Source organism: Hirundo rustica, chromosome 12 (genome assembly GCF_015227805.2).
Source record: "Hirundo rustica isolate bHirRus1 chromosome 12, bHirRus1.pri.v3, whole genome shotgun sequence".
Classification (NCBI taxonomy): Eukaryota; Metazoa; Chordata; class Aves; order Passeriformes; family Hirundinidae; genus Hirundo; species Hirundo rustica.
In genome coordinates, this window is record NC_053461.1 from 7914024 (window position 1) to 7927306 (window position 13283).

General features: G+C 44.8%; 1 protein-coding gene and 1 long non-coding RNA gene across 4 annotated transcripts in view; one reads left to right on the plus strand and one right to left on the minus strand.

Moving 5' to 3' along the window:
• The first annotated feature begins 377 nt into the window (after positions 1 to 377).
• LOC120758382 (uncharacterized) lies at positions 378 to 5278 on the plus strand. Its single transcript, XR_005702876.2, has 4 exons — positions 378 to 586; positions 872 to 1143; positions 4031 to 4147; positions 5139 to 5278. It is a non-coding gene; the product is annotated as an uncharacterized LOC120758382 (long non-coding RNA).
• Positions 5279 to 6428: 1150 nt separating this feature from the next.
• The window catches only part of VGLL4 (vestigial like family member 4), a 71151-nt gene continuing 64296 nt past the window's right edge, over positions 6429 to 13283 (minus strand). For all 3 annotated transcript variants that reach the window (XM_040076562.2, XM_040076561.2, XM_040076563.2), the window contains 3 exons: positions 12139 to 12361; positions 9021 to 9135; positions 6429 to 6821 (listed from right to left, as the gene is read on the minus strand). In XM_040076562.2, coding sequence (XP_039932496.1) covers positions 6553 to 6821; positions 9021 to 9135; positions 12139 to 12361 — 607 coding nt within the window. In that variant the 3' untranslated portion in view covers positions 6429 to 6552. The remainder of the gene's footprint in view (positions 6822 to 9020; positions 9136 to 12138; positions 12362 to 13283) is intronic.

Here is a 13283-nt window from a genome sequence, read left to right on the forward strand (position 1 = left end):
CACACTCCTCTTCCCTGCACTTCCAGGCAGAAATGGTTTATTTGTTGGATTAATCACTCAAAGGCACAGACATGTCAGCAAAGTCATGATTTGATTTAGTGCTGCTGATTTTGCATCATCCTGAAAGGTCAGAGCCTGACTCACAGGCTGCGTTTGCAAGGCTGGCAGCAACCAAAGCGTTCTTTTCTGTTGTGAGGAAATTCTGGTGAAAATCTTTAAAACAAGCCCTGGGATTGTTTCAAATGGTGGCTTTGCAATTCTTGGGTTTTTTTCTTCATTTCCCCACCTGAAAACTCCACGTTTGAGTTAATGATGTTAATGACATTAATGACATTAATTACATTCCCCAGAGCAGGGAGCTGGAGCTGTCAGAGGAGGGGAGCAAAACAAAGAACCCTGAAAAGGGACAATTTAGGCAACACCTTTAAAAGCTGAAGTGCATTTTACCTTTATGTGGTCGATGATTCTGAGCCCTGTTCTTAGTCACGTCTTGATCACAACAAAGAAAACCTCTGGAGTGCTTTTAGATGTTCTTTTCCTCTGGACACTTTCTTGAGGTATCCTTGAGGTTTTCTCACAGCAAAAGGTGAGTTATGGACCTATGTGTGACAGTTCTACGGGAAAAGATGAGAATATTGCCTACATTTAGGAACTGGGTCTGCTGGTCTCTGCTGTTACTTTATTAATGGGACTTACAGGTTAATAAATGATTTATTTTAATCCTGATTTTCCAATTCCTGAGGGAGGCATGAGAGCCGCTGAGAAGGAGGGACTGACAAGCAACAAAAGGTTGCTATTAAGGTGAAAACCTTCACAGCAGAGGGTGATTTTATTTTTAGCAGCTCTGATTTGGGGTGTGTTTCCTGAACAGGTGTGTCTGTGTCAGGGCATGGAACACGACACTGGAGCAGCCAGGACAGGGCCAGGAACCCCTCAGAGCCTGTGAGGAGTAAAAATTGCATCAACTTCACTCCAGCTACATCAGGGAAATCAAGAGAAAAGCCTTTGTTCCCTGTGGTGCTGTTTGAACTCACACACTTTCTTCTGGGGAAGTTGAGATTTTCTGGAGGATTTTCTTAGCAGGAGACCAAGAACTCGTCCCTTGGAAGGAAAAAGCAAAAGGAAAAGCCCTTGCTTTGATCCGTGAGTATTGTTAGTTCTTTCCACTATTTTCATCTCTACTTCCCCCCTCAAAAAAAAAGGTAAGTGAATATTGCAGTGTGAGCAAAGGTCTAGGCTTAGCCTGAGAAATACTATTTTTTAAAATGTATTGAATTGGGGTTTTTTCCTCTGAAAGAAAAAAAAATAATAATAATTCTTTAAAAATCCTGTATTTTTTAACTCCCTAGAACTACTCAAACCTCAGTGGTATATTGTTGATATTTTAACACACAACCCAAGTGTCTTTAACACAGCTCAACCCACAGCATTTTACTGTTTTCAGGAAGCAGATCAGAGCTTTGTGTTTTCCTGCATTAAAAAAGGTAACCTCGATTCCCGATGCTCGCAGGGGCTCTCAGAAGGGCCCTTTGTGCAGACTATTTCCCCAAACTGAGTAAACAGTTTGAAGATAAGCAGCTTTTTGATTATTAAATGTAGCAGGCATTTGGCTGACACAGCCTCGTGTTGACAGATGCTTTTGTATCTCTTTGTGATGGAGGGAAGACAGATGTTCTCCCTGGCATTTAAGAAAGCTGCTGCTTAGCAAAATAAAACGTAAAATTAGACTGAAGAGAGCGGTGGAACTGGCTGGGCTGCGAGCAAGGCAAGACTGAAAGGGTCTCGTGTGCTCTTGTGGAAGTCACTAACTGCTTTGTCGTTGTGTGAAATTAGTCTGTGGAAAAAGAAATTCTGCTTTTTCCAGCTGTGCTGCAGTAAAAATGCATGCCAGCGTGAATATCCATGTACAGCTAATCCCATGCCAACCGTTCCCAGCAGAGAGGAACGTCCCTGGCTGTGGATGTCCCAGTGACGCAGCCATCAGCAGCTCCAAACCCCTGAGCCTGCCCACTGCTGCCTGCAGAACTGGGCTGCTGACCCCTCCCCAAGGAAAGGAGAATTTCCCATCCTGGGTTCCTCAGGGATGGAGCCTCCAGCAGGACACTGTCCCCAGGGAACAGCCTGGGCTGGGAATCGGCTGAAGTTTTACACTGGGTGTAACTGCAGCTTAAAAAGACGCAGTTTAATTATCTTGGCTGTCTTATACCAAGAAAGCACTTGAGGTACCTGTTCCAGAGGTTAAAAAATTAGGAAATTGATAGAATTTCTATCGAGAGCTCTTCAGGGATCAAATGTGCTTTATCACACCTTGTAATCCAGCTGTGGGAATCGCTGTGTGCTGAGGGAAGAGAGCGGGGAACACGCCTGGGCTGTGTCCATGCCACAGGACACGCAGCAGGAGGATGCAGAGGGGTTCACATTTCAAGAAGGATCTAAAGATAGTGTGAACGCTCCCCTGGGCCAAGATTACGTGTGCCAGCCCTGGAGAGTGCAGAAAGAACGCTGGAAATGCTGCTGTGCGTCTTGCCCGGGTGTCACATTTAGAACATGAGCTGGTGGCAGTGTTTGGACACTGGAGAAGCCTCCATTCACAGGGATCATCCCCAGCCTCAGAGTGCCACTTGCAGGCTCCTGAGGTCCCCTCAGCCCAGCTGGGCAGCTCAGTGGTCACTGTGCAGTGAGGACAGCCATGGTGCCCACACACGGCAGTGACAGTGGTGCCACTCTTGGTCACACAGCACTGCCCAGCTCTCTCCGTGCTCTGGATGCATCTGTCTGCAAAGGTGATTTGTACATCCAATCCAGCCTGAAATGCACCCAAAGTGCACTCAGGAGAGGGCACTCCCTGAGCCGTGCATCCCTGAGGATGTTTGTGGAGTCAGGTCTGCTTTCTGAAATGGAAACGATTGAAACTGGCAGAAATAACGCGCATGTGTGAGACTGGAGGCACAGCTGGAAGTGACTCTCATTTAGCTCACAGAAGATGCCATGACAAATACTGGGGTACTTCATAAAATGTGTGTCTGGGCTGTTAGAAAAACCTGTGCCAGTCAGAAAAACCTTTTTACCACGCAGCAGATGGACTTTGCTGGAAGTTACTGACCTGGAAGACGGCGATGTGCCTGGGCTGTGGTGTGGAGCCCCCAAATCCATGGTGCAGGGACGTTTTCCCTTTTCCCTGGCCTTGGCCTGCCTCCCACACACCCTCACACTGTGGACTTGGGCCTCTTTCCACAGGGATTTAGCCAGGGATGTGCTTCAGATGTGTCAAACCAATCCTCCTGGCACTGTTCTCGAGGCATCTCCCTCACCCCGAGGTTTGCTGGGTCTGCAAACCTTTCAGGCCCTGCTGAGCCAAGAGGAATTTCAGGTCTCGTTCCTTTTAAAGGCTTTTTCTTTTTTTTTTTCCATTTTGGAGCCCCTTTTCTTGCCTGGTTCCCTGGGCTTTCTCAAAGCCAGGTAATTACAGCTACTTTGTAAGAATTAACCATCTGCAGTGCCTTTGGAGCGCTGCTCACCCGAAGCAGAGGACGGCAAATGTCGACATCCGAAATTCAGCTGTTTTCACCAGGGAGGGATTCCTTGAAGGAGTTGAGGGATGAACAAAATGCCACAAAATTGGTCTTTACAGGAGTAGCAGTGCAGGACCAGCTGGTGTTTGCCAAAACAGTCCCTGTCCAGGTGAGTTCCTCACGGCTGCTGGGGCAGCACCAGAATTTTTTATTGCTGTAAAGGATTTCTTGACAAACTCTTGTAGGGAAAACCCTCCTGAATGCCATGAATTGGCTGTGGCAGCCCCACCAGCGGGGTTATGGTCCTAAAAAAGGCAGGGATGCTTGGAAGGAAAGCAGGACGTGGCCAGAGGTTTGTTCCTGCCTCACACACACCAATTCCTCATCAGGCAGAAGAGACACTTAAGAACACACCTGTGATTTAAGAGCACTTTATTGTTCTTTAAGGCTACTTTTAAGTACAAAAAAAAAAAGATGGCCTGCCAAACCTTTTTTTTTCTTTTTTTTTTTTTTTCCAGGTGAAACAAGGCCACAAAAGAATGGTATATTACAGATTTACAAACACAGAGAGAATCTTTCAAACTGAACTGTAGATAACCTGGCTCTGTGAAGAAACTTCACCACGTCTTGTGATGGTGAGTTCAGTTTAGTGTCCTTCCACCACCCCCCAACCCTTTGGCTTTCATGACATTGTTGTGTCCAGTCTCTGTTTTCCTGGACATAGCACATGAAATCTTTATTGCCCTCAAATCCATTTACCTATCTCAGATAAGTAAATGTAACCTTGTAAAACAGCTATTATTGAAAATATTAGCTTTAAAAACATTATCTTATTTGTGTTTACAAAGAAATAGAGGAGTCACATTTTCCACAGAGTCCATCTACAGTATTAGTATTGACTGTTATACTGCTCAGTAGCCCATAGCAATAACAAACGAGTGGCTATTAATGCTAATGCAGTGTTCTCATAGAATAACTGTGTTCCTGCACTTTTTACTGTATTACAGACAAATCTACAACAACAACAACAAAAAAAAGATCAACTTTTTTCTCAAAAAAAAAAAAAAAAAAAAAAGAATGATTACAATAAAGGAAAGGGAAAAAAATTAAATAGCTACATATCATTAACAAATTAATTGTTCCTCAAAAAATACCTACAAATTTCTCTGTACATTCTTTACGCACAGCGTAACGATGGTCTTAAAGTTACCTATATAAAAAAGTGTTCTTTTAACAATCTTCCTACAGAGAGTAGGGTACTGAATGCCAAAGCAAGGAAGCGTTGACTACCCAGTAAGATGGTAGTGAAATGTGTAAAAGTGGGGACTTAGGTGTTGGGTTGGGGGGTTTTTTGTGTGTTTGTTTTTTTTTTTTTTTCCTTTTTTTTTAAAGAAAACTGAGCAGCCACCTTCTCACTAAGAGTAAGAGCCAATCTCCCGATCTCTTTCTACCCTGCACCTTTTCCAAATTAAATAGCTTAACTTTAAAAAAAAAAACCAAAAAACCCCAAAAAAGCATAAAATAAAAGCCACAATGGACCCAATACTGTAACACAGTCCATAATACATCACGTGGAGTTCATCTTCCAACCAGTTCTCACTTCTTACACTGAGCCCATCCTTTCAGAGAGCCCAGTGTGAAAACCAAGCCCTGGCTGCAACTGTCCTGGGAAGATGGAATGTACTGGGGAGAGTAGTTACACTTAACAAGAAGAAGAGAAGCTCTTAGCGCTAGCACAGCTGTGGTTTTATGCCTGCCTCTACTGCCTAATTTCTAGTTAGTAGCTATTAATATAGCAAATGATAATAAATGCAGTAATACCTGTATAATATCTACTGGAGGAATGTATGCTGCGACTTGGCGTAGGCTGATGGATAGGCTTAGGGAAAAAAAAAAAAATTAAAATAAAATAAACAAACCGAAAACTCATCTTTCACAAACTGTAACAATCTGTTGTCCAGCCAAGATCCGTAAGGGTAGCAGTTCCTGCAGCTAGTTCAGGGTGGATTACATGAACTGGGGTTTGGGAAGAAGATCCCTGTGAAGCAGCAGTGCTGCACGAGGCCTGTCCTGAGCTGCCCTCCTGCTGCTGCCACTAAAGTGAATAGCAAATACAAATATCATAGAGTACAACTGTACCAGCAGTAAGTATATCTAGGGTTGTTACTGACAAAAATAAACTAATTCTGAAGAGAAGCTAATACGTATTATGATTCTTACTGTCTATACATTAATAGATACCAGCTATTTTTCATAAAACATGCATCGTTAAGCACTATGGAACCCTCCAACCTCAGCTCTAGTCTAACAAACTGCAGTGTTTAGGAAAAAATGCCCGTGTTCTGTAAATTATGCAGTCCAGTTGCAAGCACTAAGCACCTGAAATCTAAAGAGAGAAAGACCTATAACCTGTATGAGACTTCCCCTTCCAAAGCTGTTTTGCTCTAAGAAAAATAATCAAACTGATAGAAATGTCATCCTTAAACCTTTTTTTCAGCAGTTTGCCCTCGAAATATTAGCCTCTTCCAGAAAGTTGCTGCGCAACTTCAGTCCTCCTCCAATAGTGCAAATCATACATGACAGTTCTTTTCAAGTATATACATACAAAATTACTTCACAGAGGGAAAAAACAAACAAAACAAAAAAAAAAAAGCAACGTAAGCCAACCAGACAAATCCTAGTCTTGAGAAGCTAAGAAAAGCAAAAAAGCACTTGGGTCAACCAACTAAGTATAATGGCTTTTGTGGATTAGCGTGCATTATTTTTTTTAAGGGGCAGCAGATTTGCATCAGAGGTTTCTTTGGTAATTGAGGCAGGAAAAAAAGGATGCTACATCATATGAATCTTTATGAAATAGTTCCTGCTATTGTCTTTAAGGGCACCCTTTTACAAAAAAAAACAACAACAAAAAAAAACCAACAACAAAGTGAGTACACAAAAACGTGCGTCCAAAACTAACCTCCCCTCCCCCAGCACTATGTAAGCACTTGTTCCAAGCTCAGTCAAACCATGCAAATCCACCACAGGAAGGGTCCTGTCCTCAGGAGACCACGGAGGGCGAGTGATTGTGGTTGACCATGTGGGAGGAAGGGGACGCCTGGCCCCGCCGCGACGCCGACTCGGGGCTGCTGCCCACGCCGTCCTTGGCAGCCTTGATCTGCAGCCACGTGTCCCCCAGAGCTTTGGCAAAGTGGTCATCCACCGAGCCCGTGATGGACACCGAGTTCGCCACCGGCTCGGGCTCCTTGTAGTTCTTGCCGAGGCTCCTGCGGAAGTGCTCCTCCACCACCGGGTCACACGCAGCGCTGGCTGCAGGGACAGCAGGCACAGGGCGGTCAGAGCCCTGCCGCTGAGCCTGCGGTCACAGCCTGCGCTTCAGCCCCTTTTCCCTCACAGAACCTCGGGATGGCTCTGCTCGGAGGGACCTTAAAGCTCATCCCGTTCATTCCACTCCCTGCCATGGGCAGGGACACCTCCCACTGTCCCAGGCTGCTCCAAACCCAGTGTCCAACCTGGCCTTGGGCACTGCCAGGGATCCAGGGGCAGCCACAGCTGCTCTGGGCACCCTGTGCCAGGGCCTGCCCACCCTCCCAGGGAGGAATTCCTTCCCAGTATCCCATCCGGCCCTGACCTCTGGGGCATTCCCCTTGTCCCATCAGTCCAGGTCCTCATCCCAAGTCCCTCTCCAGCTCTCCTGGAGCCCTTTTAGGAACTGAAGGGGCTCCAAGTTCTCCCCAGGGTCTTCTCCTCTCCAGGTGAACACCTCCATCTCTCCTAGCCTGTCTCCAGAGCAGAGAGGCTCCAGCCCCCAAAGCATCTCCCCTGTAGTTTAATGCTCTGTCACTGCAAGTCCCTGTCACAAAGATGGCCTTCCTCACACATTTACAGACCTGGGAGTGAAAGGGGTAGGCAAGAAGGTGGGAATGAGGGAGTTAAAATGAAAAAAAAAAAAAAAAAAAGAACAACTGGAATTAAGTATTTTTGCATTTCTGTGACCTGGAACAGGTGAGCATTTATGTATAATTGTATTTCTCCCTCAGGCAACTAACAGCTCCAGCCCCAATTCTATGGAAACCTTCTCCCAAAACAATCACAAAGAACTTATATTTAGGCTTAAGTGGAATTAATGATGTAAAGAGTTGTTTACAATCAGCTCCCAAGCCTGCTGATAGCAGTCAGGTGTGAGAAGGCCTCATCCTAAATCACAGCATGCCAAAAGCTGAGCTCAGGCTTTCATCTTACTACACACACTTGTGCTGGAGCAGTCAGAACTGAATGAATCATGGGCACCGCACAAAGTGCTGTTAAGACTGTTTCAAGAGCCTTAAAAGACAGATTTTGAACAAGAACTGTAGTAATTCCTCAGACTAAAAAGAAGAGCACTGCAGTTTTACAATTTACAATCAGCATTTTTGTGTCTTAGTAAGAACTGTCTTTCCAAAAATATTTGGAACTGTTGGGATCCATGGCACAGCCCCCCTGCTTGATCCTAAAATAAACATGAGGGTCATGCACAGACAGCTCTTCACCTGACAGGAGCCAAATCTTTCTTGGAAACATCGAGCCCTGTTCCCATGCCCACTGGGGCAGCTCTCCTGGGACCAGCAGCACCAGTTTGTGAGGAAAACTTGTAACATCTGAGATCTCCAAGGATTAATTTCTCCAAGAGTCAAAAAGTTTCCTTCAACTCCCAATTCTAGTTATCAACAGTATGCTGATCTTTATAAAAATAATAAATACTGTTAATAATAAAATACTAATAATGACCCTGCTCTGGGCTTTAGGTTGCTGCTTACATCATGCTAGTGTTGTTCCATGGACACATCGTGGCTGCTGGAGCCCCCCTGCCCTGAGCTTTTGGCAATGCTGCCAGTTACAGCTCTGCCCCAGCAGGTAAAGGAGCTGCAAGAGAGGGCTGAGCTTCCCCTGAGCTTTCTGTGCAGTGAGAGTGAACAGACACAGCCCAGCTTTCCCAGCAAGTTCTGCCTGAGCAGATTTCATGAGCAGTACTAATTGCACAGAAGGCAGAAAGCTAAAGCTCCTTGCTTGGGTTGCTGTAGCAACTGCCCTGCAAAGGTTTTTGTGTTATCCCTGCAGAGCAGGGTGCAAGGGTACAGGCTTTGGAAGGGTATTTGTGGCAGCAGGAAAAGATTTCTGCCGCTGCAGCTGAATCACAAGAGTCTCCTGGCTACTGAGAGAGCGGGGGAAACTACAGCTCCTAAAATAAAGAGCGTGGGGGGATCTGCTGGCCCGGCCTACTCTTTGTCAGCTAGACTAAAATAAACATAATGACTTATTTGTCTGTGTGGGGTGCTTGTTTTGTTTTGTTTTTTTTTTAAACAGCTTTTCAAAACAAGAGGAAAGAACACCTCACTCCCCCTAGATCTGCACCACCTTCTGTGTGGCACAGAGGGGTGTCCATTGTTCACCTCCTTTTCTCCCTGTCACACTGGGGAGCACAGTGCTGTGCTGGGACCCTGGGGAGGGCACTTTGGGGATGGCACTTACAGCTGGATGGTCTCCTGTAGGCAGCCCCGGAGCAGGCGCTGTGGGCGATGGGGCAGTGGGACAGGTTGCAGTTGCGGTTGCTGGCAGAAGCACAGGTGATCACGGAGGGACGGTTCTGCAGGGGACACAAGCACAGGGGCACACTTAGCAGCAGCAATTCAAGCCACTTCAGATCAATCCCCAAATATTCAGCTGTTTCTTTGGCTAAAAACAAAAATCCACATCGCGTTTCCACAACGGCTCCTGTGTAAGCGAACAGAAAATGGGTGGTGCGAAAGCAAATCTTAAAAAGTGAGTTTACACAGCCCCAGCAATTAAACCCATTAATGATCCAATCCATATCAACTCCCCAAATATTCAGCTGTTTCTTTGATTTAAAGCAACAGCCCACATTGCATTTCCACAGAGGTTCTTGTTATTTTGGTGAACAGAAAAAGGGCGGTGCGAAAGCAAATCTTAAAAAGTGATTTTACACCGATTGTGTCAACATCACTGAGTTCCATATGCGGCACGAAATGCCAACATATTAAATGTTTGTTTCATGCTATGGCCACACACAAGGGGTTTGCAGGTTTTCGAGATATTTGTTGTCTCAGTATTGTAATTTCTGTTCAGAAGTTGAGTTTTCCTAGCCCCACCTCTGTATTCCACAGTGCATCCCAGTGCCATGGGATGTACAATAAATATGAAGAACTCTGAGCCAGTCTAGAGCACAGATCCTTTCCTGCTGGAACTCATCTGCCTTTCCAGCAGGTGAATTCATTTATACTTCATACTTAATTAACATCACAAGCTATTCACAGCTGCATTACATCAGAACTCCACCAGCTACACTTCAACTGTAACCATAAAATACTCTTCTCATTGTTGTTTACTATGGAAATTTACACAAGGGCCTGGGAAAAGAAATGTCCCAGTTTCTCCAGGTGGCTGAAAGGAAATAACACAAGTATTGGAATAAATTCCATATATTTGATGATGCAAGGAGTCCATTATATTCAACGCAAATTAAATAGTAAGTGTTCAAAAGATTAACAGGATTGATATAAGTTAATTTCTTGACCATCTTACAAAATTTTACCCACAAAAAATCACCTACTCCCTTACAAGGTCAGTGAGAAAGGAGGGAATTTCCCTTCTTTGATGCTACTTCAGGCAGAGTAAGAGCAAGGCCAATAAAGAGCTGAGCTTTCCAGGGAAGTCTAACACAGTTTTTGTCAGAACAAAACAGCAATGAGGTTATTTACATCTTACTGCACTGGCAGCAAAGTTTAAAAAAAAAAAAAAAAAAGAAAAACAGAAGAATTATTTGATTTTTCTGTAAGCAGATCACATGTGGGAGTAATTATTTTCCATATGGGCCAGCATTTTGTGCCTCTCTGAAGTGGTTTTTGAGAAAGGCTTGTATTTAATTCTCTTCAGAAGAGTATTTTGGACATGCAGGAGTGGGAAGTAGAGAGAGACAGGTAACACTGTCTCCGAAATGCACATGCCAATACCTTAAAGAATTCAATTAGGCTCCTTGCAGAATCCTCTGCTATGGCTGTGTGTATACAGAATATAGAAACTTACATAAAAATATTGAGATAAACTGGGAATTTAGTACCAATCACTAACTACAACAGCTGAATAACCCTGTCCTCCTGCAAATAAAGTATTTTTCTCCTACCTGTTTTATTAGAAAGAGAGTCAGATGAAATCTTATTCAACATGTTAAGGTTAAAAAAAACAAAAATCCAAGAACAAGGAATCATCAAACTAGGATTTCTTTTTTTCAGTACATTTTTTGTTTTGTATGATTTCTATCCTTGAAACCTCCACACTCTATTTTCCTAAGAAAAATGATTGCAATCTGGTTCAAAATGTCGAAAAGAACAGAAGAGAAGGATCCAAGGAAGGCAGAGCTTGGGTAGATGGGCCAGTTTAATTTCTCATCACAGCTTAACTCTCTTTGTCTCTCCACTTGTAGGAGGGATAAAAGTGAGTTTGACACGTAAGAAAACTGTTCTTGCCCACAGAAATGGCTCAGCTTCAGCAAAACAAATGCCACGTGCAAGACAGTAAACCAAAGAACATCCGACAAAAAAACCTTAATAACCACGCCAGCACATGGAAATTGGGATAAAATAATCAAAAATAATGACCTGGTTCTAGGAAAAGGGGATGAGTGATACAACATTGCTCTAAGCAATGCAGCAAATGCTTTTGGCTGGCTAAAACAACTAAGATCAGTCAGTGTCAAATTTTCCCTTATGTTGTACTCCTTCTTGAGGGTGGAGAGAGCTGGGACAGAGGGGAGGGGAGCACACAGGGACCACCAGGAGGGGCACACGGGACGCCCCCAGGCATTGCCTAGCAGGTGCTGGAGCCTGCCTGAACCACACTGAATTCCCAGTTAAAACACATGCATTCCCAAATACAACCCATGCATTCCCATATGCAGTACATACGTTCCCATATAGAATACATACACTCCTAAATACAACACACGCATTCCCATATACAGTACACACATTCCCAAATACAACGCATGCATTCCCATATACAACGGGAATACAGACATTCCCAAACACAACCCATGCATTCCCATATGCAGTACATACGTTCCCATATAGAATACATACACTCCTAAATACAACACACACTTTCCCAAATACCATACACACATTCCCAAATACAACCCATGCATTCCCATATGCAGTACATACGTTCCCATATAGAATACATACACTCCTAAATACAACACACGCATTCCCATATACAGTACACACATTCCCAAATACAATGCATACATTCCCAAATACAACCCATGCATTCCCATATGCAGTACATACGTTCCCATATAGAATACATACACTCCTAAATACAACACACACTTTCCCAAATACAATACACACATTCCCAAATACAACCCATGCATTCCCATATGCAATCCATCCATTCCCAATTTCCCATGCATTCCCGAGCCTGGGAATGTCACAGTGGGTGTCCCAGCCAACTGTGACATTCAGAGTGCATTTTAAGCCCATCCTGCCTGAGGAGCAGCCTGCTCCCCACTGCAGCTCCCGCAGGCTGTGGGTGCAGGCGCAGCCCCCCACGCCCCGGGCCGGTGCCGTACCTGCTGCCGCTCCACGCTGCTCAGGCTGGGGGCGATGCCGACTGTCCTGGCCGCATCCACGCTGTTTTTGGTCAGTGCTAGGGGCTGCTCCATGCTCAGGCTGGGGATGGAGGCGTACATGTGGTTGGCGTGGAGGCTCATGGTGGGGGCGGCCGCCCGCTCGATGGGGCTGCGGCTCCGCTCCCGATGCTCCTTCCGGTAATCCCCGTTGGCAGTCTTGGTTCTGGCAGGGAGGGAAGTGGGGAAAAGGGATTATCGTGGTTCCAGGCTGTCCTGAGACATAAAGCGTTCCATGAGCCCTGTCAGGAATTCACTTTTCGAGGTGGAATCCCCCAGTGGGACGTCCCAGGAGAAGCCAACCCCTCACATCTGCCAGCTTTGCCAACCAACATTTCTCTTCAGCCTAGAATTTCTCCAGATATTCATTCAGATGCACTGAGAAACAACTTATTTTAACATCAGACTGCTCCTCTTTACCATATTATTAATCTAACACTGCAATATTCTCTAAGCAAGACTGAAGCCCAAGGAAAGATTTTTTACTGAAAAGACATGGCTGATATCAGCAAAAATGCAGGGAGTCCAGGCAGGAAGCAAAATTTTCACAGGAGAAAATGAAGGAAAAGCAAACTACACTGTACTTAGAATAATTTATTAACAACTGCTCTTTCAAAAGAATAATTTCCAGCTACTCCTGAAGAGTAAATCCCTGTACATGTGCTCACATAACGAGCCCATCATGCACTGCAATGAAAAGAAAGCTGGGTTTGTATCTGCGGATGAGGGATTTCAATTTCCACACTGCAACAGAATTGTCATGAAAAGCAAACCAGTGACTGAAGGGAAAAGCACTTCCCTGACCACCAGTGAACACAGGCATCCCCAGCAGCCTGAAGTCAGCAGTGCTGGAAGAGCTCACACACTGCCGTGGGGAACAGCAAATTCCAGCTGCAAAAGCACTAGAGGAGAGCACTGGTTCTATGGAAAATAAAAATAACAACCTGTCTTTAGACCATTCTTGAGTACCAGTGAAACACCCTCTGTGTCCTGTCTGTAACTGTGTGAAATTCAAGGTGGTTCACCCCCCCCCGCCCCATTTTGTAAAGCCTATCATGGCAAATTAAAATGCAGGAACAATCTTTAAA